The sequence below is a fragment of the Salvia splendens genome, chromosome 12 (genome assembly GCF_004379255.2).
Source record: "Salvia splendens isolate huo1 chromosome 12, SspV2, whole genome shotgun sequence".
In the NCBI taxonomy this organism is placed as follows: domain Eukaryota; kingdom Viridiplantae; phylum Streptophyta; class Magnoliopsida; order Lamiales; family Lamiaceae; genus Salvia; species Salvia splendens.
In genome coordinates this window covers 2,413,313-2,437,200 of record NC_056043.1, presented here as the reverse complement: position 1 = coordinate 2,437,200, position 23,888 = coordinate 2,413,313, and the positions used below count along the sequence as shown (strand labels likewise).

Genomic DNA, 23,888 nt, shown 5'->3' with positions numbered 1-23,888 from the left:
AAATGAAATTAAACATTTAATGACGAACATCTCAAAATAGCAAAATAAGACATTTAATGGTAAACCGTAGACGGGGAGAGCTTTAGTTTTCGAGGAACTAAAGAGCACATTATACAACCACTTTTGTAGTAAGTTTGGACAACACTAAAGAAGCAGCGAGCAATAATTCTTTCAAGGATTACCACAGCATAATTTATACACAAAGTGGCAAGAGTTGAAGAAACCATGAAATCTAGGAGCAACGGTGTGAAGTGGATTTAGAGCAGAAGAAGATAGAAGGGGGAAATCATTTCTAGCTATCCTTGGGCAACTCCAGGTCCGGTCTTTGATCGAGAGCTTCGATTTCTGAGGTATCAGGAAAAGCATCCGGATAGGTTCCTGCGATCTTGTTCTTAAGGCTCCTACAAACAACATCGGAATAAATGCGCATTAGCTTCCATAGAAATGTGGCAAAAAAGACCCCCACGCAAAGAAAATAACAATGATATGGGTCATATGGGCAGAGTTTAAATCCGAGGAAAAGAGTTGCTGGCCGTTTGCCACATAGATCGTTCCATTCATTTTAGCATACACTATTGTAGCTTACTTGGTAGGTGTTAATTGTTATTGAAGAAGACTACTATGCAGCTCCTAATTACGGAGTATATGTGCAATCAAAGAAAGCTTCAGTCGTGTTGTTCGTCTGTTCACATAAACCGTGCTTGGCCTAATACCCTCTTCACCACAGGATCATTTGCTTGAAATTAAGTGCTTAGGGAAAATCACATTGATATGGTAACCAAACAAGCGAAGGATGCTACTCGACTTCTCTGCCATTTTTGACAACAAACACGGACTTCTGTCGTGCCATTAATCTAATCCACATTGCTAAGTGTAGCTTCTACGGACATCGGAGAATATCTCATATCCATATGGATTTCCTAGCCCTATTTGTGTTCTTAGTTTGTGGAAGGCTAATCACAGGGAGCTAACAATTTTTTGCAGCTGAAGAGGAGAAGGTTCAATCTGGCATTAATATGCCATCATCAAACATCTCAACACATTTCATAGGCTCCATTATCATCATCACGTAGCATAAATTTCATCAACTCTTCTTAATTGCTCAAAATATTTCCACTCATCCAAAAAAACAAGCTCTGGATACATTCATTTGTATATCAACATAACTAGTGTGAAAAACAAAAAAAGCATCATAAATTGGGGAAATTTAAAGTTACAAGTCGAAAAAACGGAGAATTTGACATACCTGAGCTTCTGAAAGATGTAATCCAGGTCCGATTTCATGGACCGCAAGAGGCGCGTGTTCTTCGCAAAATCAGCATGCACTTCCATGAAGCAATTCTCCGAGTACTCGTTGAAGTGAGACAACACTGCATTGCTGTCTTGCAATCTCCCCAATCTGCGTATTCAACTCTTGGAATCACGGTAAAATCATGATCGAATAACCAATTGACAAAAAATATGTTTCTATGCATACATACATGAGATTTTGTGATTGTTTGATCGAATCCAAATCTCGCGAATCAGTTAGGGTTCTGAATTCTCTCGAAATTTCACTGGATGCTGATTCCATCGACCCCTCTACCTTTTCTGAATCCGCCATTTTCACTTCTTTTCCTTCTTCCTTGCTAATTTTGGGGATGAAATTAGCCGGCTTGAAGATGGGCCGTATGATGAAACTAACGGGCTACAAGTTGGGCCTTAGGATGAAATTAGCGTCTTGAGTGGGCCGTAATAATAGATTTGTAAATAGAATAAATGGGCCTTTAATATTTGGATTTTGATAAAGATTTCAATTCTCCATGTAAAAAATGTTTTTGCATTTCCATTTCTTGATCTATATAGTAAGAAAACCTTAATATATTACATAAACTAATTAAACAATATAAATACATAATCATGTCATCTAAAAAATTAGCATATGGATCTTAGGGATGTCTGAGTCAGATATTTCACTACAATTTTAAATATATAATTCAATTACATACATATAAATTGGATTGGATCTAAATCTATATTGTGCAGAATTGGAAATTGTATCATATCTCATTGGTTGTTCCTCTTACTGAAAACAAAAAAAATTAAACTAATCTATATCATTGAAAAAGATCATATGTCTCAAGAAATAATAATGATGGCAGTCTATGAAAATATAGAAAATGGGACAAATATTTAGTTGTCAATATGTAAAGATGAGACACAAGTACGAAAGGTAAAAGCCTCATCATCCAATTTCAAAATTAATAATGATTTCCTGAATACAAATGAATAACACATGTTGATGTTTCAATATATTTATGAATAAATTTCATACTATATGTAATATTTATTGCAACCCACATTACAAATTACATTAGACCCAGCTAGAAAAAAGGCTAATGTAAGCAAATTATTTTAACTTTTCCAAAGAGTAAATAATGATTGTATTTCTGCAATATATAGCCATGGAGAAAAGCAAAGTAGTCAAAAATTCAACCCATCCCACACCCAAAAATTTATTTCAGATTTTGCTGTCACAAGAAACCACAGAAAATAAATGCTTCAATAGTAGGTCAACAATGATCTTTTAAGTAACAGTGCCAATTCAATGATTTCAGAGAGAGGCCACTTTGTAATTTTTAAAAAGTGTGGGGTTTTATGCAATTATCTAGAAATGCTTATTGCATATTCTAAGCAACGGTACCATGAAAAGAGGGTTCTAAGGTCATCCACAACGTTGTTCCCCCACCGTTCCTAAACCGTTCCTTAAACTACTATTTGCGGGCCCCACTGTACTTTTTTACTCCATTCCTTAACTAAGGAACGAAACCTGCAACCCTCCATTTCTTATCCGTTCCTTAAATTACTATTAATTCAATTTCATTTTTTATTTTTATTTCCAACCCAATTCAATTAAAACAAACACACTTCATTAAAATTAAAATAACATTACAACTTAAAATTCAAAAAAAAGAAAAAGACATAATTAAAATCCTAAAAAAATAAAAATTGACATAATTTAAAATACAATTTTATAGAGACAACCAAGAATAAGTTTGTCCCACATCGAAAGTGGAACATAAAACATTCAAGGATGTCTCTATAAAATAGAGACAACCAAGAATGAGTTTGTCCCACATCGAAAGTGAAACATAAAACATTCAAGGATGTCTCTATAAAATAGAGATAATCAAGAATGAGTTTGTCCCACATCGAAAGTGAAACATGAAACATTCAAGGATGTCTCTATAAAATAGAGATAATCAAGAATGAGTTTGTCCCACATCGAAAGTGGAACATAAAATATTCCCACATCGAAAGTGGAACAAAAAATATTCAAGGATGTCTCTATAAAATAGAGACAACCAAGAATGAGTTTGTCCCACATCGAAAGTGGAACATAAAACATTCAAGGATGTCTCTATAAAAGAGAGACAACCAAGAATGGGTTTCATAAATTCGCAAGCTCATCAAATATATATGGGCTAATACGAATTTCTAGTATTCATTTATTTGTAAAAATTGTTTTTAAATATAAAAAATAATTTTTATAAATAAAAAATATTTTTTAAAAAATTCATTTTTTTTAAAAAAATGAATTTATTGCGTCAGCGTGATGACGCCCACTCGCGGGCCGGCGAGTGGGCGTCACGCACGACGCAGGGCGAGCCATGTCGCCGAGGCGCGTGGCGACACAAGCCGTGCCGCGTCTTGCGGCGATGGCCCCCGCGACGGCATGGGCACGACACGGAGACGGAACGCAGCAACGCGTCGCGCGTCGGTTCCGTTCCGCCGGCACGAAACGCGAAACGCGGGCGGCCCACGTTGCGGGTGCTCTAAGTGCACGCTTCGTCTGAACATATTTTGAAAGACTCAGAATTTTTTCATGATATGAAAAAATTACTATGAAGTTTGGTTAAATTAAATTGTGATAGTCACTTACCTTTCAACGTTGAATGTCAAAAAAATTAAGTAAAATATGTTAAAACAAATACATAAAAACGCATAACAACTCGAAACATACAAGACTGAAACAACTTGAAATAAACATTCAAGTATAATGGAATGAAAATAATATTTTTATAATACATAAAAATGTGTAAAAAGATACTTTATAAATGTAAATTTGACTTTGTGTATAACTCAAATGTACATATTTTATTTATTACTATATCATGTTAAACTATTAATATATCTCATATTTCATTTGTGAAATTATCACATTATGGCTAAATAGATTGTTCCATACCAAAAGTAAAATTAGTGAGTGTCGTGTGTCTTGGATTAGGTGGTTGGAGTGACACTTCATACTTTTATTTGGTTAGGATGATTTGATCTATCTTTCACATTAAATGTTACACGTAAATTTGTTCCCATTTATGTACATGATAGGGGTGGCCATTGGCAGCAAGCTTTAACAGTGGCTCGATTTTCAAACGCAGCAAAAGGAAAGTCCGCCAATTAAGTCCAAGAATGAGTTTAAGTTGCCATGCCATCAATGTTCTTGACATGAATGTCATACTCATCATATCATGCCATGCATGTATATGCATACTTCCTGCAGGGGCAGCACAATTGGCAATAAAGGGGCATATCTTGCTGCAATAAGCCTTGGTTCAAATCTCACTACTACTGTCGTGTAGTTGCATCCATCTCTCAGGCACAAGTGTGAGGCCTTGGGAGATGGACTTCTGGCAGCCAGTGGGTTAAGGTCTCCACCTTAATGGGCTACTGTGTACCCTGATTGAACCCCCTCACACGATATCGGGGCGAAGTGTGAGGCCTCCAAGGCGACGAAATCGCTTTTTTTGCTACAATGCATGCATATGCATACTCAAATTAAAATATAGTAGTAGTACTTTAATCAAAGGGGGTGTCCATCCAAGTGGCATGGAATCGTGTATCCTTAATTAAATGATCATTAAATCTATCTATGCCTTTGGATATGGAAGGAGTCTTAAATCCTGAAGCCACCCTTCAAGAGATGCTCACAAATCAATATGATTTTTGGTATGGATCAGACTTAAATCTTTTGATAAGTTGTTCAACCCTTTAAAATGCTTACAAATCAGCCCAGCAAATTGTCACTAGGTTAGCCTGTGGATCTCCTTAGTCTAACAACTAAGAAAATTAAAACATACTTAAGCAAATTATCAAAAAAAACATCAAAATTAATTAAAATATGGTCAATAGACACTTAAAAATGATTAAAAACTTTAAAATGATCAATTATATCATATACTTTCACATTTTTTCCTTAATTGTCTAATAGCAAAAAATATTCGGCATATCCATATCTGAATTTATTGATGCAGTGTGTACCTATGAAAAAAATTGTTTGTACTTTAGCACACACAATAACATTTCATAAATGCTCGTAGTGAATAAGAAATAACCTCCTTTGTGACTTTGTCCTCAAACAATAGTTTCATTTTTGTCAATCCAAAAATTAGTTCACTATTATTTTTTATTAGTTTTTTTTTGTTGTTTCAACTATAATTATCTTAAACTTAATGCTTGGTTGTAACTACTTTTATGATCCATTAGTACTATATTTATTTTAAAAATACATTATTATTTGGAGGGAGGAAAGTAGTTGGAGGAAATAGGGGTGAATTAAGGTTAAAGAGTGGTATTAACAGAGATTTGAAAAGACGTTGATGGACGTGGGAGTGCAGATCTGTTAATTAACAAATCAGACAAAACTTATGGGCTTTTTAGGTATTTATCCCATACAAAAAATTTGTCCAAATGGGGACCGATGTGAAGAGATATTATTCTGTTGGTGGTTCACACACAGTGAAGGTGCAGAGATGACTTCACGAGACATTGTTTGGTTGTGTGGAGCCAGAGCCAAAGCCAATCCATGCATTTGACCTTGACTCCTTATTCCTTTTTTCCACAACCTTTTGCTTTCAATTTTTTTTTTTAATTTCAACATCACACATTTCAATTTGCACCCAACCAAATCATCACTTATTTCTATTAGCACCCACCGATATCATTCTTGCAGATTTCGCGTCACATCCTTCCTTCAATTTATTATTATTATTATTATTATTATTATTATTTATAATTTTTTCATTTTACCATTTTCATCCGTCTAGTTTTCATTTATCTTTTACTGTCTCCGTCCCACAACAGGAGTCCACATTTAACTCGGCACAGATTTTAATAAAGTGAGTTGAAAAAGTTAGTGAAGTAAGAGTTTCAATTTTATTCATTAGTTTTATAATGAATATGAGTGTAATGAGTTAGTAGAATATGAGACTTACGTACCATTTATAGTAAAAATAAAAGTGGACTCTTATTGTGGGAGGACGGTAATACCATTTTTAGTAATGGACTCCACATTCCACAAATTTTATCTCACTTACATTACATTCCTTAAACCCGTGTCAGGTCGAATGTGTCCTTATAAAGGTGGACAGAGTAGGGAGTGGTATTATTGAGACACGGATCACTCTCGATCATCTAATTTGTAGTATTGGTAATCTTATCAAGAGTCGCAAAGTTTCAATTCAACCAATAGAGTTACAAACAAATGCTAATTATTAACCAAAAATATTTTCATGCATAAACTACACCTATTATTAGATTCGAGCATGTTATAAGATGCTATATTTGGTAATAAAAAGAGGATTAAAAAGTAGCTTGCTTCCATATATAACAAAATAGTAGGCATCTCATAAGTTCATAATCCCTCTCAAACATTATGTCATGCATAAGTTCTGGCAAAATCAAAGAGGTACAAATAACTTAAGCAGCTGATGTCATATCTTAGTAGGAGTTTTTACTCTATTTCTTTACACAAGACCAGTTCATGAACATGAAAGCAAGGCAGTGATTGGCGTCGTCGTCGTTGAGGACCTTCCACGCGACGGCTTGCTCATACGAGACCGGCCTACCCATGCTCGAGACGCAAACTCCGGCTGGCAGATAGGCGAAACCCTAAACAAGAACGACGAATGATGAGTAAAGCTTAGCTGTTACGTCACAAGGGAGAAGCTAATCGGTGAGTGAAAGCTGTACCTGCTGCATGATCTTGGAGAACTCCGAGAGGAGAATCTTACGGCCTGCTTCATCTAGAATCTTCTCCAGCATTATGTCCTGAAGGGCGACCAGGGTCGTCTCCAGCATGTCGAGCCCTGCCTGGTTTGCAAATGTGAAAACTGCGGACGCCTGCACAATAGGTAGCCCGTGTTTATGAACAAAATAAGAGAAAATGCAAGAATTTTAAAAAAGAGATCAAGAAAACAGACTAACATTCATCTTAACAGAGCAGCACATTATCGCATCGCTGTGGTGCCAAAGTTGTTTAAGAACGGCATCACCTGGTGAGTCGGCCTGAAGGAGCTCTGCCCCAGTGTGCACACTGTGAAATAAGTTGGGCGAATATCAACGACAAAGTCTATAATACCAGACTTAGCAAGTTTAAACAAAAAAAGGCTCGTTCCTCGTGGATCTAGTAAAAAATATACCTATAGCTCCTGCATATCCATTGTGCTAATGTCACAGCCTCTGGTGTGCCAGGAAAAGGCTTTGGTACCATATGTGAGCTGAGTTGAGACGGGGCTATGGCCATAGCAACCCTTTGAACTGAGGCAACAATGCTTCGTACATACTGACGGGCCATGGCAGCAACGCTCTCTTGGTAGTGATTTTCAAAAGTGAACTGGAACGCAATGGTTAGAACGGACCTAAGGTTCTGAGTGCTCGTATCAGCTTCACCACCCGCACGAGTTCCACCATGTCCTACCTCGAGGGCTGAAGCCAAGTCCAGTGTTCGAGTTGCTGCAGGACCATCCTGTATCATAACAGAACAATAAATACGTATAGCGAGTTTGCAGAATTTCAACACGTAATTGACAGAGAGAAGCTAGGCAAGGAGTAGCACCCAACTGATTTAGGTTCCAATGGAATGACGCGGAAACCAGATGGCAGCAAAGGTGCATCATCACCAAATGATTCATCTATCGGTGCGAAAACAAGCTGAGCACAAGCCCCAGTTGTTGTCTCATCAATCCCACTGCATAACTGCATGGACATAAGGATTCGTTCACGATATGAGAACATAATGAAGGAAATCACATCTACGAATCTGTTTTCCAATTGCCAGACCTGTAACAGGTACATATCCCTTGACAAAGCTATGTCTTCTGGGGAGAATGCATGACCCTCCAAACGAACCACTTCCAGAAACTACAATTTGAAACCAATTATTCTACAATTTGCCATTAAGAGACAAAATAGACCGGCGCATGAATCAATGTGTTTATAAAGGGTACCTCTTCGTGTTCCACTGTCTGTGCCAGAGGTAAAATGACTTGACTACTAGGAAATCCACCCGGTTTAGAACAAGGAACTGCATAAGGACTAGCTTTCAGAGAAGCAGCTGAGTAAACATCAACGCCATAATCAGCCCACTCCGAACGATGCTCCCTCAGGAAGCGAACAAGCAAAGCAGGGGGTACATTCTGCAATGAATATAATTTAGAGATGCTATTGAATTTGAAACTATCAATCAGGAGTGTAATATTAAGCTATATAACAGAGATTAGAGGCCGTGAAGACAATGGAAAGGAAAAGCTGATGACATTTACATCATTTCTTTGTCAAGAAAACGATTTACAAAAAAGTAACCTGGAGAAGCATAGATGCTCGTGCACAGAGGACTCCCCCAAATGTTGGGAGCATTGACAAATTGTTATACTGAGAACCAAGATATTTGTTCGGGGACGTGTTAACAGCAATGGTTACATCTTCCACCCCATCGCTGCTCATTATCGACCAGCCATCATCAACAAATCCATTGACAGCATCATTGAACCCCCTAAAGATTGTGGAAATGCATGAGTAAGGTAATCATTTTATAATTATTGTCATAATTTTTTAAGGTAAATATAAGATACTAACGGAAGTCATTACTCACCTGCACAACCTTTGACTTAAGGCCCTGAGAACAGCAGGTTGGCGGCCACCTGAGTACTGGACCTCCCCATTCGTTTCTTGAGCTATTTGTCTTATGTGACGCAAAGCCTAAACATACAGAATGATTAATTGCTACATAATTGAAGACATGGACCTACAAAGACACAAAGATGTAAGGCAGATAACACTCACAGCCATAGTCATCTTCTGCGCTAGGATTTTGGATGATTCGTAAAGAGGCCTCAAAACTTCGGGAACACTGCCAGCCTGTTAAAAGTAAGACCCACGATATGTGACATCAGTTCAATGATGACCAGCAAATGGAAAAGCTGAACGAAAGACCCCTAAACATTTGTTGGTAAGTTCTTACATCAAAGTCAATGTGATCAACAATGTGGATAATTGATCCGCCACCCTCACAAGGTCGGATCAGGTACCCACTCGGTAGCATTTCAGCTCTGGCAAAGCAAGTAGCAGGAGGCCCAGCTGGACCACCAGTGGAAGATGTTAATGACCTCTCACAAATCTGCAACATAAAAGGTTATGCTGTCAATTGTCATGATACTCGTATTCCTTTAATGTTCATTAAAAAAATTTAATACCTATGAAACTAAGGGAAATAGTTGAGTACTAGGATCATTTACCACTAGACTGCCATCTTCCAAGCTAGTGATATATCTTAGCGTCCAAAAGTCACGAGCAGATGCCAATGTTGTTGGTGCATATACCTATACAACAAAGTGGGTTTTTAAACATTTTTTGGAATTGTAAGATATATAAATTGCCTAAGGCCTAGAAGAACAACATACAGACTTCCATCACAGCAATTGTACCTGCATATATACAAGCTCTATAGTCCCTCCGTTTCCTGTGGGAATTGCACTTGCTACATCAAGGCAACGACAGTCACGGAACCAGGAGAGACGATCTTTGAGAATTTCGGCAACCTGCAAAGGGAAGTTGGTCAAAGTTGAATTTCAAATGGGGTAAAAACATGCCACAGATGATGGACAAGGTGAGGAAAGTTTGATTACTACCTTCGTGGGTTCAAGACTCACGAGGCCACAGGCTCGTGCTGCTACCCCACTACAATTGCGAGAAACAGCGACAATGCCAATAGAATCCGGACCAGGCTGTGCACATCATATATAGAAGACATGTTACCACCAGAGCTGAGAATAGATAGAAGACAAAACTAGGCAATAAGAATCTTTACCTTCATCCCAATCATCTGTACCCAGTTGACAGCAGTTCCAGTAGCCTTACCAAGGAACTCTGCCAAGGTTTCCTCAGCAATTGCGAGAAGACTATCACAAAACAAATTAAACAAAATGGTAAAGAAGCCACATCAGTTCAAACTTACTGGACCACCAACACATATGCAAGCTAAAACATTTGAATTACTAAGGCAGCAGTAAGGCAATTTACCCAGCTGGGCTATTAGCATCCCTCTGAGGATGCTGAGGAGTTGGGTTTTGCTGTTGTTGCTGACCACTCAAAACCACCGAGTCACAGCTAGTATCGGTGGTCGAGCTAACCTGTGAGAACACAAGTAGCATCAGTTTTAAGTAATGAAAGTCGACTTGTTAGATCAAATTATAACAATGTAGCATGAACAAACAAAATAAATTACAAACTTACAGTGTGCAGCTGCTGACGCATGTAACCATTTTCATAAACCAGATGAGAGACCTGCTTCTGAAGGCGGTCATTCTCTTCCATCAGCAGCTTGTTCATGGCAGTCAGCTTCCTATTAACAGTCTGGAGACGAGATGATTCTTTCCTCTGTTTCTCCCGGCATCTATTAAACAAGAACAAAGCAGTTGTTCATTGTGTAATGCAACTAAAACTAGATTGCAAACAGGAACAAAAGAGAGGCTAATGAATGCAAAGAGCAAAAGGACATATAATCTGATTGGTAGAGTTTATTCATAAATGTATCATAAATAATCGACAAAACAGTCTTTATTCATAAATGTATCATAAATAATCGACAAAACAGTCAGACAGGACTAATACAAAACAACCCTGGGTACTCCATCAACTGAAAATTTATATAAGAACGAACATTTACAGTCTCACAATACTAATTAGTAAATTTAGAATAAGGGCCCTCGAAAACCTAAAAGTTAATGTTGAAAAGTTGTAGGAAAAAAATAAAAGCAAAAATCTTAAAAGTAAACTTTTTAATGATGACCAGCAACTGGAAAACTTGGTAATGTTCAATCCCGGATAAAGATCTGATGGGCATTAATTGTATACAGATGAATTAAGATCTACAAGGAAAGGGACAGGAAATGAAGATAAAGCAACTAATAGCATGACTGTCAAAATGATGAATGCCCATCTGAAGCATATTGACTGAGATCTCAACAAATGGCACAAGAAATTGAATTTCACCTCCAAATTCAATTAGTGAAAAGATTAGAATGAGCCCTCACTTTTTTCTAATTAACCATGTACAGAATACTTAGTTAATTAAAAACCTTCATTTTTTTGGACAAGAATTGAGCAAAAAAGTAAGGGCTGGAAAAGCTACGAATTCCCATCCCTATTCTAAATATGAAAAATTGAGAACAGAAGAGCAAACATGAGATGCAAAAATAACAAACAACACTGTCGATTTGTTCAGCAAGTAGTGCTGGAGAGTGGAAAAAAGGAGGAATCTTTTTTTTGAGATAAAGAAAAAAAGAACTGTACAAACAAAAACTTGAAGAGGATAAACAAACAACAACTAAAATCACTCAAGAACTTTCCCAATCCTTTAAAAAAAACTCCAAACTCATGTCCCAACAGCCTTCAGAAACACATGAGTACCTGCGGTTTTGAAACCAGACTTTGATTTGTTTAGGCTCAATGTTGGAAAGAATGGGGCATTCCCTAATGAGCTGCTGCCTCCTCAAAGAGCTAGGCTTGGGGCACTCAGCATAGACCCTCTCGAGCGCATCAACTTGCTCCGGCGTGTACCTCACATACTTGCTTGCATCCATTTGCTGCTGCTGCTTGCTACTGCCGCTGCCGCTGCTGTTACTATCCCTGTGCATAGAAAGCGCCATTCAACAAGAAAGACTGAATCTTTGCTCGTTGGGAGAGGAGAAATGGCGGTTTAGATGGCTGCATGAACAGGCAGGCTCTCTTCACACAGAGAGCCTACTCTCCCACTCATCAATCAAGATTGTGGCTTGTTGGTTTCTTTCTTCTTCTTCTCTTTTGTGTAGCAGAGAGAGTGTATTATCTTTACTTTCCTCGCCCAAAGGATAGAGAGATATAGAGGGGAGGAGAGCAGGAGAAGGACTGGTGTTGAGGTAGTGTTGTTTATTGGAACAGAGGTCCCCCTGGTTTTTATCTCAACACCCCAATCTCGAGAAATTCATAGAAAGCGAAATGTGGAGAGAGAGAGAGAGAGTACTACTATATATACAGTGCGATAAGAGAGAGACTGAGAGTGTAGATAAAGTCCTTGCACCAACCCACAGAAAAAAGAAACTGAGGGTAAACAAAAACAAAATTGAATAGCATCATAAACTAATTCCAATTGCAATTGCAATTGCAATTGCAATACGTCAATAATTGTTTACTTCAGTTCATAAGTCTGGAATTGAAAAGCTGATTGAGTAATTTCATCAAGCACGTTGAATGCAATTAAGCAAAGTGAGGTGCGTATAATGATTTCGTATTTCGCAGTTGGTATTGAAATTGGGAAATGGAAAAATGTGTACAAAGATGGAAGTATTAAAGAAACAGAAAACAGTGAAAAGATTGAAGAGAGTAAATGGAAGGCAGAAGGGATGCCTTTATTGGAAGCAGTCGGCAGGCCCAATTGTAGACAAATAGAGATTCTAGCTGTTAAGCCTGTAGCTTCATCTCTTGGGGAAAATATTAATTGAAAAAAAAAAGTGTACAGTCTCTCTCCCTCTACCTTCTTTGTTTGTATGGTGAGGAAGAATGTGGGACGTGTGATGGATGATGCATGCATGGATGTGGTATGGCGCATCATGCATTGGACATGGTAGTATATTTTTGTTAAATTTTAATGTGATAATTAATAAGAATGTGTTCAAAATGAAAGTATGTGAAAAAGAATATACGACATCTATTTTTGCAAATGGATGACGCATTAGTTAGTGTTCGATTAGGATTTGAATTATTAATAAATAATAATAAGGTTGAGCGTTGGGAATATTATAGATAAATAGTAGTAGTATTTTATTCTATAATAATATCATGTGAAATTAATATTGGTTTATAAATTTTAGTCTTACTTCATTACCAAAATTAATCTAGAGCGATATCAGCTTCATTTAATATTTGGCTAATCTCTGGGATAAAATAATTTTAATCGACTATTGTATTTATATTTGACGAATGACTGATTTTAATTATTGATTTCACCCACATGTGAAATAAATTAACATCGAATTGCTCCCTTCAATTGAACATTTAATTTTTATATATTACTACTATTGTTTTATTTATTGTGACGATGAGTAAGATGATATAGAAATTGGATTATCGGATCATATAGATGACATCGGTCTTGTTTTCACTCTTTTCTTAATTAAATATTGAGCTTAACACGAACTCTATGCTTAGACTTTAGGTTTTATGCCGTTGGTAAAGAGAAAATACGTTTTTTTTTTATCAAAAGTTGCTTTGGAGCACTTCTAACAGCTTCCCAAACACGCACTTCTAACTGCTTTCCAAACACGCATGATCTTCGGCTTAAAGCTAATATGATGTAATTCTACTCGTTCTAGATATTGGTATATATCAATATCAAGCAGGGGCGGAGCTAGCATGTATGGAGCAGGCCATATACATATACATATTCAATAACACGTTTGAAGTTACAACAACCAATAAAACTTCAAATATCCTATTAAAACATAGATGTTGATGAACTTTTTGGTACTACATCTTATACTAAACCGGTGTGACAATATATTATATGATGACACAATCTAATAAACAAGGAAATACCCATTGCTGTCCAAGCATGCTTTCATAAACATGATATCATTATAACGTTTTCATGCACTAAACTTTAGCTGGAAATGGGTCCCATAAATCACTAAATATTGTATAAACTTTGAAATTAATTACCTTAATTAAATTCTCGTAATTACAACTATGATCATTGGTTGATTCCTCCTATAAGATTCATGACATATGCTTTAGAGTGCCCCTACAAAATTGGAATATATATGAGTAGTTATTAACTTATTATTCACGAGTGTGCTAGATTCAAGTATACTCGATATAATTAAAATTATGTTAACATAAAATTATATAAGAACCTTGTTAATTATATGTATGTATTTTAAACTAATTTATTTTAGTATGGCTACACATTTACAATTTGGTCATGATGAAGACGAGGGCCATGAAGCTTTTCACAAGAGTTGGATGGCAAATGTTTTTAAAATATTGAAAAAGGTATAGGTGATTAATTGTAGAAAACAATTCATAAAAGTTGGGGCCAATTGTTATTCTAATAATATTAGTAGTAAATAAAATAAACCCATGCATGTCACTAGATCGGCCCTACAGATTCGAAAGAGATTTTTTTTTTATTTGTAGTTTAATGAAAAATAGCTTTGTGATATTAACTGTTAGCCAGATAAAACTATTTTTGAAACATTTGAGGGAGAAATATTTTATTATTATTGATAATAATATGACAAAATAGCATTATTTCGAGGTTATTTTTAATTAATTACTTGTTACTTGCAATGATTATTATGCTATTAAGGCAACGTTGGTAGCTTCGGCATTTCGATAGTTATTCAACTAAAAATAATAGTACTCCGTAATAAACAAGATTAGGAAAAAAGGCACGATTTCATGAATTATACTAGTACTAGTTCATTATTAACCTTATTATTATGAAATTTTAGTACTCCTACTTATTTATCTAAAAACATTTATCTTTTAAAATTAGTGGAATTATCGACACAGTTAATTACGAAATGATAAATCAAAGTGAAATGAACTTATGGGCAACATATGTCATTCAATTTTACAACACACGTTATTATTTAAAAAATAATATGATAATTTATAGATAAACCTAAATAATGAGCCACTTAAAATCGTGTGAAATGATGTGATTTAGAAGGCTTGAAGATGACACCCCTTTTTACCGTGTATGATTAAATTAGAAGGCTTGATTAACACCTTAATAAAAGCAGTGATCATTACATTACACCCTTCATCCTGACTATATAGGCTGATTCAAATTCTCACAACAAATAAGTAAAATTATTGGTAAATAAAATTATACTGCAATAAACTTCCTATTATGTAAATGGGAGTATTAATAAATGAATTCAAACATTACTTTATGAAACAACCTATAATTTCACTCTATTTTTGTATAGTAGTTATTTAAATATTGGGATGAGGGAGCAATTGAATTTTGAAATCAACAAACAAAATAATAAAAAAGACTAATTGTTTGGCTATTTTAGTTTTCACGGTGAAAGTCGACTGCCAACCACCAACATATTTGTAATACTTGAAAATGTGCATAAGTGTGAGGCCTTGGGAGATGGGCTTCTGGCAGCCAGTGGGTTAGGCCCTTCCTTTAACGGGCTACTGCGTACCCTGATTGAACACTCTCACATGATGTCGGGCCGGAGTGTGAGATCGCCTTTTTTTTGTTGCTGCAATACTTGAAAATGTTTCCACTACTTATGGATTTACATTGTGCCTTCACTCAAAAGAATCCTAAAAGGTAAGAAAAAGCAATTGACATTTACATTTTTTCACTAGGTTGACATTTTGAATAAAGTGCTTTGCATTTTCAAAAGCATCCAAAGTAATTGTGGGACTAACTAAACAGTGCTTTGCCGTCACTAATATTCATTAACATATTATCATTTTATAGAAGTAACTTTTATTAGTTCAAATTGAATTATATAATGGATAATGAAGTAGACCCATAATATTTTATAAAAATTTAATTACTAAGCAGGAGTACTATTTTATTATCAAGTAGTACTATACTATAAATCAGTATCTCTAAGAGAATATCACCGTGCAGAAAAAATGGTGTAGTGACTAATGAGTTATGAGATGTAGAATTATTATTAAGTACAAAATAATATAAAAAAATTGTGGATTTAGACAGCAATGAAATATAATGTAGACTACTCGATATTATGTGTATATACATATAATATTGTTTGTTCACTCACTCTCACTTTTATAATGATTACTGAAGAAATGGAATGCAGTCGATCCATTTAAAAAGTTGGAAAACTAAAAATATGAAAATTGGGAATGCAATTTGTATATTCTTGTCCCCCTATCTAGCAAAGTTCATGATTATGTGAACACTCAAATCTTTGCTCTTACAATGTGTTTGCATTATATATTTAATCAAACAAGGATATCACATCAAATAAAAAAACTAATTATGATTTTCACGTTTGATGTTATAAAATTATGATTTTAATTTGATTCTATTTTTGTTGAATCATAGTATCACAAAGTATTATTCAGTAATTATAGTATTTTCAAGATTCAAATTTAACAAATAACAAAGAGTAATATCAATAATTGTCTCTCTAAGCCGCATTTAATACTCCCTTGATAAAATTACATTTTTTTTGTCGCATAATCATATAATAATTGCACATTTGATTCAGAAAATAAATAAATACTTGGTGCATGATTATGTTTGAAAAATTAAAATTTGTGCCATGAACAATATCCATTTATGACAAGTTATATTACAAATTGGTGAAAGAATTTACACCTTATTTATTTTATAATTTGAATAAATATGCGTTGAAGTTATGACTTGTTTGTTTTATTTTATTTACTTTATTTAAGTCTAATATTTTAAAATTTATTATTGATATAAGTAATTTGATATATTATTAAAAATTATTTGAAATTGCAGAGAAAATGACTAATCGAGTTTTGATTTTATATAATTTGTAATATTAAAATAGTACTAGTAACATATATACAGATGATAAAACAAAATAAAATAAATTTAAATTGGAGCATTTCTCTTATTTTAATTATTAGTAATTTATAAAATATTTTTAATCAGAAATTAATTATTTATGGTATAATATAGTTAATAAATATAATTTAAAGAAGAAATATATTAGGGGTGTGGGGCAGAAAAGGCCCACATATGGGCCCGGCCCACTTGTTGATGTTCCCACATCCCAATCCCCTTGCGTGATCTTGTAAAATTAAAGCCTAAAGTGCTACTCGCTTGTGCTCTCCTTTTTCTCATGCACCAAAAGCGTGTTTGTTTGTGCATTTCTCTCTCTCTGTCTCACCTTTCTCCATCTTTCTTAAAATTTCCATGACTTTGCTTCCCTCTTACATCTCTCTCTCTCTCTCACACACACACACACACAGATTAATTAGATTTCATGGAAGGACAGAGAAGATAGAGTGGGGCCCAAGTTTTTGAAATAATAGAAGAGGAAAGAGGGATGCTTCTGCTAGAGAGAGGAGAAAACAAAAGAAAAAGATGAAAAACTTTAGGATATTAATAATAATAATAATAATAATAATAGCAGAAAATCATGGTATAATACTTTGCCATCATTATGAGTGATACCAAAGATTATGAATTTTATTTGTCAACCTTCTAATAAATGGAACAAAAAGTAACCCAATATTATGGTTGAGAGTGACTCTTCAAGTTACCAATCCATCCAAAATTCTAGTCAGGGATGTCAATCGGGCCGACCCGTCGGGTTTCGGGCCAACCCTATTAGGGTTGCGGGTCAATCGGGTGCGGGCTAATCGGGTTGTGATTTCTTTCGGGTTATAAAAGCTCAGCCCTAACCCTAAAAGCTCGGGTTTCGGGCTAGCCCAGCGGGTTAATCGGGTTGCTACCGATAATATTAACATACGATCAATCCAATAAATAATGATTAAAATTACCAATATTCATACAATGTAAAACATTTAATTATGATATATTTGAGATATATGCTTAAACTCAATCATAAACATGATCAAATACTAATATTTGAGATATTTCATAAATTTTTAATGCATGTTTTAGAAATTTAAATAGTTTTTTGTGAATTTGAAGTTTTTAATTTATTTATCAATTATTATATTAATAAAAATTTAATATATAATTTGTATATTTATTATAAAATTGAAAGTTATTTTTTTAGTTAATATTAATCAATGAAATGTCGAATTAGGAGTACAAAAATAGAATAATAGAAATTTTATTGGGTTTTCGGGCCAGCCCATCGGGTTTTCGGGTCTGGCCATAATGGGTTGCGGGTTAATCGGGTGCGGGCTAATCGGGTTTTGATTTTATCGGGCTAGAAATTTCCACCCTAACCCTATAAATTTGGCGGGCTATTCGGGCCAGCCCACGGGTTACGGGCTACATTGACATCCCTAATTCTAGTGCCAACTTTTTATTTTTATTTTTCAAAATTCACATTTTAAAATTTTTTGGAGGGTTGGGTGGGGAGGAAATCTTTTCTATTTTGAACAATTATGAGAACAATTTTATTTTAGTTTGTTTGGCTAATGGGTGTTTTGCCATTTGTTTTGTGATTGTTTCATGAAGCTTCATATTTGGTTTGAAATTAATGTAAGATCACTTCTTTCTAATGGTTTGAGTTGATAGATAACGCAAAGATGTTTGACGTCCATTTGCTTTCATTTTCTAATTTTAGATATATATTCGCTTGTTATGATTCACTGATTTTGTTATTTTTATGACATCATTTATATTTTGAACTGTTTATCTTTTAACGCATAAAATAAAATAAATCCTATTCGAGATATCGAGTGGTAGGTGTTTGCAATTGAAACTAAAAAATAATTACAATCATCTCACATCGGTGTATAAAGAGAACTAAAATCACTATATTAGTTTTCATAAGTCCCTCCTCTGTCGTCAATTGGTTTTAGGATGAAACTTATGAATTTCTACCATGACATCAGAGCTGGTCGCCGACTGTCGGTCAAATTTTAATGACCCAACAGTATATTTGAGCCGAAACCAAAAAAATAATTGACCAACAGTATATTTCGACTTAAAAATTTGGGCCAGTGGTCCAACTGATCGAAAAAAGTTAGACCAGTTGTCCAATCGATTAGAAAAATAAATCCAACCCCTCCAAGGTTCACCTTGAAAGGTTTGAGTGAGTGCGTTCGCAATTGAAACTAAAAATAACTACAACCATCCCACATCGGTGTACAAAGAGAACTGAAATCATTATATAAGTCACACGAGCCCCTCCTCCTATCACTAATTGATTTAGGATAAAACACATGAATTTCTATCAGTAGGGATAGATTTTCATTGGACTATCTTTGTTTTTTTTTTGACATAGGGATGGACATAATAGAAAAACAATATTGAGTTATATAAAAATAAAAGAATGTAGGATTTATTTGTAAAGAGAAAATTGGCTGGGGGCTGCTGAAGCTCCCTCTGGATCTTCTAAATATGTTGCTGTCATGATAATTGTTTATTTTTTGGGAGAAAGAAGAGCCAAATCAATAAGGAGTATGTACTTAGTTAATTTAAAAAGTCAATTACTCCGTATTTACTTAAGTATAATACATATACAGCCAAGACAATAATTCAAACATATGGGTTGGGACTTGGGACCTCTAATGTCAATACATACCGCATAAATAGCAATATAATGAAATTATCCCAACAAACAAAATTTGAGGGCAAGTACAACAATCACACGTAGGATCAAATAGATTGTATTTTATGATTATTGGAATGAAAAGGACAAGATTGCATGTTTAAATGAGACAAAATCCAAGAACTACAACATGGAAAATTTAGGCAAACTAGAAATGATTCAAGAGAAGAAAATTTATAGATAACATATTATTATAATAAAAAACAAAAGTGGAGTAATTGTGGCTGGCTGTGTTGAAAATTTTGAATGAGGTAGCCTATCTATACCCTTTGAATTTGGTTTGATTGAGAGATAATTTGTACTATCATGTTTGTTCGAATAAGACATACAACACACTATCATTATCTTTCACACTTTGGTCAACAACTCAAAATCAAAACTGATCATAAAATACAATAAATCTCACACAAAAACTTATGACGCAGAATTAGTAGTTGACATGTTACTTCACTAGTTTCTTTCAATAAATAGGGAAAATTTTCAAATTATTTTATAAATAGGTATATATGGATATAGGTTTGGTTTATAACATTATTGGTCTTAGCTGAGCCCATTTCAGGAAATATTTCTAGCCCAAATAGGAAAATAATGGTGGCGGAGCCAGTGATTTGTTGAGGCCCAAATGTGACACGAATCCGATGTAAATTGCTAAACAAATGCCCCATTTGTCTTCGATTTAAAGTTTCATTATATTATTTCAGGTGTCCACGATAAAATATCACATTTTATTCATGGTTAGTGAGAGTAATGTTCCACTCCCACATATAATCCAATACAAAATTACTCCTAGTATAACAGTGACACTCATGTTTCACTCTTATAACAAACTTTAGGACGTGTTCACTTTACAAGAAATACCATGAAATGATGTCAAATCTGATCATTTCCAATGTTCAGTGTTGCCTAATTAATTCATTGGAGCCCTATAAATAAGAGAAGGCCCTCACTATTCACATGAAATGGAGTAGATTCATTTCTTTGAAAATAGGTAAATTTTATATCTGCCTACCCAAATCTTTCCGGGCCCATTTCTCTAGAAATGAAATAGAGCAAAGTGAACACGTTATAGTGTAATGAGTAAGTGCAACGTGAAGCGCTTCACTTATAAAAGATAGAATATGAGTATTTTATTGTAAACATCTGATATAACAAAATGAGATCTTTAATTGTAGAGGGATGAAACATTTGGTTAGCAATTTGCATCGGATTCGCATCACAGTTGGACCTCAGCAAATCACGCGTGACGCGCCCCATTTTTAACAACTTTTAATCGCGGACGAAGTGATTTGAATTTTGAAAGAACACACATGCATCTCTCTCTCTCTCTCACACACATTTGGTTTTCTTCTTGTTGTTTAGCTTATTCCATTCACTTGAATGCAATGTGGATGTGGTTCGCTTTCTTTATTGATTGGGAGTAGGGAGATTATGATTTGATGAAGAAAGAAGAATGAAAAAGACGAAATCTTGGAAACTACTTTGTATTTTTGAGATATTTTAATTGGTGTGACGAAGAGAATATACATTGCGTTGATGAAGATGCATTTGTGTGTGGATTGGATTTAGGTTCCTACCTTAAATAAAAGACAGAAAACATCAACCTGAAATTCACACTCTGCTGAAAAATGCTTCCTACAAAAACCTATGACTGAATGTACACAAACGAGACTATTGACTATGAACCATCTTAATGAATCTGCCAAACTCACACGAGACAGTTTCGACTGAGCTACTTATGTTTCGATCCGTCTAACTTCCATCTTCAAGGGGCATCCTTTTCGCTGTTGAGGTTGATGTTGTCGTGATATCTCTCGCTCGATTCCACGTCCTTCTTCTTCTGGCTGTCGTTCTTTTTCTGGAATCGACCCCCGTTCCCCCGAGCTCGCCTCAGCGCATGCAAGTGTCGCGATTCATGCAAATACGGCTGCACGGATTCATCAATTATGAACAATGCCTCATGTGAATGCAATGATGACGCATCTCATTAATACCTTACGAGGCTTGGAGAGTTTATGTTCCGACTCGGCCTTTGCACGGGATTGGCGACGTCGCAAGATGCCGTGATATTGTTTTGCATTGACAAAGACAGGCTCCTCAACTGCTTCTGACGGCAGTGGCACACCAGCTTGCTGGATTCCCATCAATTGCAGATGCACCTGAATTAAGTTTGGATTTAGAACACTCGGAAACTTCCATTAGGACGAGGAGACGAGCATAACGAGTAGAGTACCATAGGCTGCACAGGATAAGGTTGCGCTGGGTAAGGCTGGGTTTCGTAAGGAGCAAATATACTCCTGTAGTACGGGTCGGGATACGGGTAAGCTGCTTGGGCCTGCAAGTATTAGGAAGTCCGAATTATACTGAATCTGTATTCATCAATCATCAGCAATCAAGCCACCTAAAATGACATCTAAGGATGATTCCACAGTGATTATATGGTTATATTCTACACGAGGATAATACGAGAGAAACACGAAAAGCATTGTCTTGTAATAACACTAGTGATGCAGCAGAGACACTAACGAAACACAGATGATACCACAATTCAGACTAAGATGACGATATCTTCAACTTTTAGGTGGCTCAAACACATAAAAACACAACTAGCACCATTTGTAATACCATTACATTTCCTACTCCAACTTGAGCAGGAGGTGATGCATAGTGCATTCCTGGTGATGCAATACCAGTGGAACAAGTCCCTTTTGCTGGAGACGACGGTTGTAGGTAAGGCTCTGTGTGCTTTTGTTGTCCATCAGCCTCACTATTCTCTGACAATTATTCATATCACAAAAACTAGTAAGGAAGTCTGTACGGCAAACATCAAAACAGAGGAACACCGAGAAGTAAAAGTGTGATAGCAAGCAACGGCAACATTTAGTTCAATCCTGCTTCGAATACGTCCAGCATTAAAAGACATGAAAATTGCAGCAAAGCTGCTGAGAAATTACTAACCGTATGCCGATTTCTATACAAACATATACCACATCCCTACTGAAGCTTAATTACAACAAAATCTAGTCCTCTATGCTCCAATTTTGATGGATTAAAACACGAAAAACGAACAAAAAGGACTGGCAAAGCAAGCAATTTCTTCAGAGAAATTCACCTGAAAGGCTGTGAACGGAGGATGTCATAATGCTGAATGTCTGCAATGTAAAAACCAGAATCCAATCAATCACAATTAGGCGTCTAATTAGGAAATAAACAGCTAAAACTCAATAAAATAAGATGAACACAACGAAAGCTCAGCACAAACAAACATACAGGCAATCTGCGCGAATTTCCAATCAATAATCAGCTCCGTCAGGATTTCAATCACATTGAATCGGCTTAAATTCCACTAAAATTGAGAAAAAAAAAGAATTAAATCCAGCTAAATTCCACCCCCTCCAATTCCAGTAACGCTCCAAAATTGAAACGGATGATAAATGGAGAAAGTTCTCTTCTCCCCCCTCCCACAATCAACATAATCAAATAGGGAAAAATCAAACAGAAAATTGAAATTTTGATTCGATTGAATTGGAGAAATGATGTTTAGGGTTTGAGATTATGAATTTTTTTACCCGAGTGAGTGAAGCTCGATTTCACAGAGGTTGGGTTGCCACACGTCCAATAATTCTCTCGTTTCTCTCTCTTTAACGCGATATATGGCTGGAGATCTCTGCAGTTGAAGCAGATGAAAACTGTTGTCTGCTTCCGATGAGAGAGAAAACATGAAGCAGTTGAATTTCCAATTTTACCACGGATTGGCTTTTGACTGCCACGCTGTAATTAGCGGATTTTACCATTTTTATCTCTGTGGTAACATCGGAAAAGAAAATATTATGCGGCTACCCATATTTAACCAAACAACTGGAAGTACGGATTTATAATTTGTTAATTCTAAATCAATTGTTAAAAACGCTTGAATTTAAATTCAACTTACAAATTTTCTAAGTTATACTACTACTACAATTTATAAGAGTAGTATTTTATAACGAAGGTTAATATTTAGTATTTCAAATAAGTATAAATGGAATACATTTTAAAATACATATGTTGCACACTGCGGACACCCAACACATACTCGCACATAGTCACACATACAATTGTTATTTTTTAAAATAGCATAGGAACACATACTACTACTTTGTATAAATAAAAAAAAATAAAAAATCAAAATATATATCGTTGATCTTACCTACCAAAAAAAATTGTAATGTAATTTCAGTTATGTGGTATCAAACGTAACTAAGTAAGTAGAGTATGTTGCATAGAATTTAAACAAAAATGCAACGCAGTAAATATTTTTTTATAAAATTTGAA

General features: G+C 35.3%; 3 protein-coding genes across 6 annotated transcripts; all 3 read right to left on the bottom strand.

The window, feature by feature from the left end:
* Positions 1-37: 37 nt before the first annotated feature.
* Positions 38-1,622, bottom strand: LOC121759294 (kxDL motif-containing protein 1-like). Its single transcript, XM_042154827.1, has 3 exons — positions 1,482-1,622; positions 1,247-1,399; positions 38-401 (listed from the first exon to the last, which is right to left on the bottom strand). Exons 1-3 carry the CDS (start codon positions 1,601-1,603, stop codon positions 293-295), a joined length of 384 nt encoding a protein of 127 aa, XP_042010761.1. The 5' UTR covers positions 1,604-1,622; the 3' UTR covers positions 38-292.
* Positions 1,623-6,621: 4,999 nt separating this feature from the next.
* LOC121759292 (homeobox-leucine zipper protein ATHB-14-like) lies at positions 6,622-12,374 on the bottom strand. Its single transcript, XM_042154825.1, has 18 exons — positions 11,728-12,374; positions 10,552-10,711; positions 10,339-10,448; positions 10,127-10,217; positions 9,948-10,043; positions 9,744-9,857; positions 9,555-9,638; positions 9,281-9,436; positions 9,103-9,177; positions 8,912-9,018; positions 8,623-8,812; positions 8,268-8,456; positions 8,101-8,181; positions 7,882-8,016; positions 7,461-7,786; positions 7,246-7,354; positions 7,012-7,161; positions 6,622-6,930 (listed from the first exon to the last, which is right to left on the bottom strand). The coding sequence occupies exons 1-18, from the start codon at positions 11,964-11,966 to the stop codon at positions 6,778-6,780; spliced, it is 2,565 nt and encodes an 854-aa protein (XP_042010759.1). The 5' UTR covers positions 11,967-12,374; the 3' UTR covers positions 6,622-6,777.
* An 8,673-nt stretch (positions 12,375-21,047) lies between these two features.
* LOC121758974 (nuclear transcription factor Y subunit A-7-like) lies at positions 21,048-23,314 on the bottom strand. Of its 4 annotated transcripts, none has more exons than XM_042154451.1 (7): positions 23,147-23,314; positions 22,848-22,923; positions 22,690-22,729; positions 22,209-22,351; positions 21,811-21,912; positions 21,572-21,736; positions 21,048-21,504 (listed from the first exon to the last, which is right to left on the bottom strand). In XM_042154451.1, exons 3-7 carry the CDS (start codon positions 22,715-22,717, stop codon positions 21,343-21,345), a joined length of 600 nt encoding a protein of 199 aa, XP_042010385.1. In that variant the 5' UTR covers positions 22,718-22,729; positions 22,848-22,923; positions 23,147-23,314; the 3' UTR covers positions 21,048-21,342. The 4 variants fall into 4 exon arrangements, with proteins under 4 accessions (XP_042010385.1, XP_042010382.1, XP_042010384.1 ...); XM_042154448.1 differs by having other exon boundaries at positions 22,203-22,351; positions 23,147-23,312; XM_042154450.1 differs by lacking the exon at positions 22,848-22,923 and having other exon boundaries at positions 22,203-22,351; positions 23,147-23,313.
* Positions 23,315-23,888: the final 574 nt, after the last annotated feature.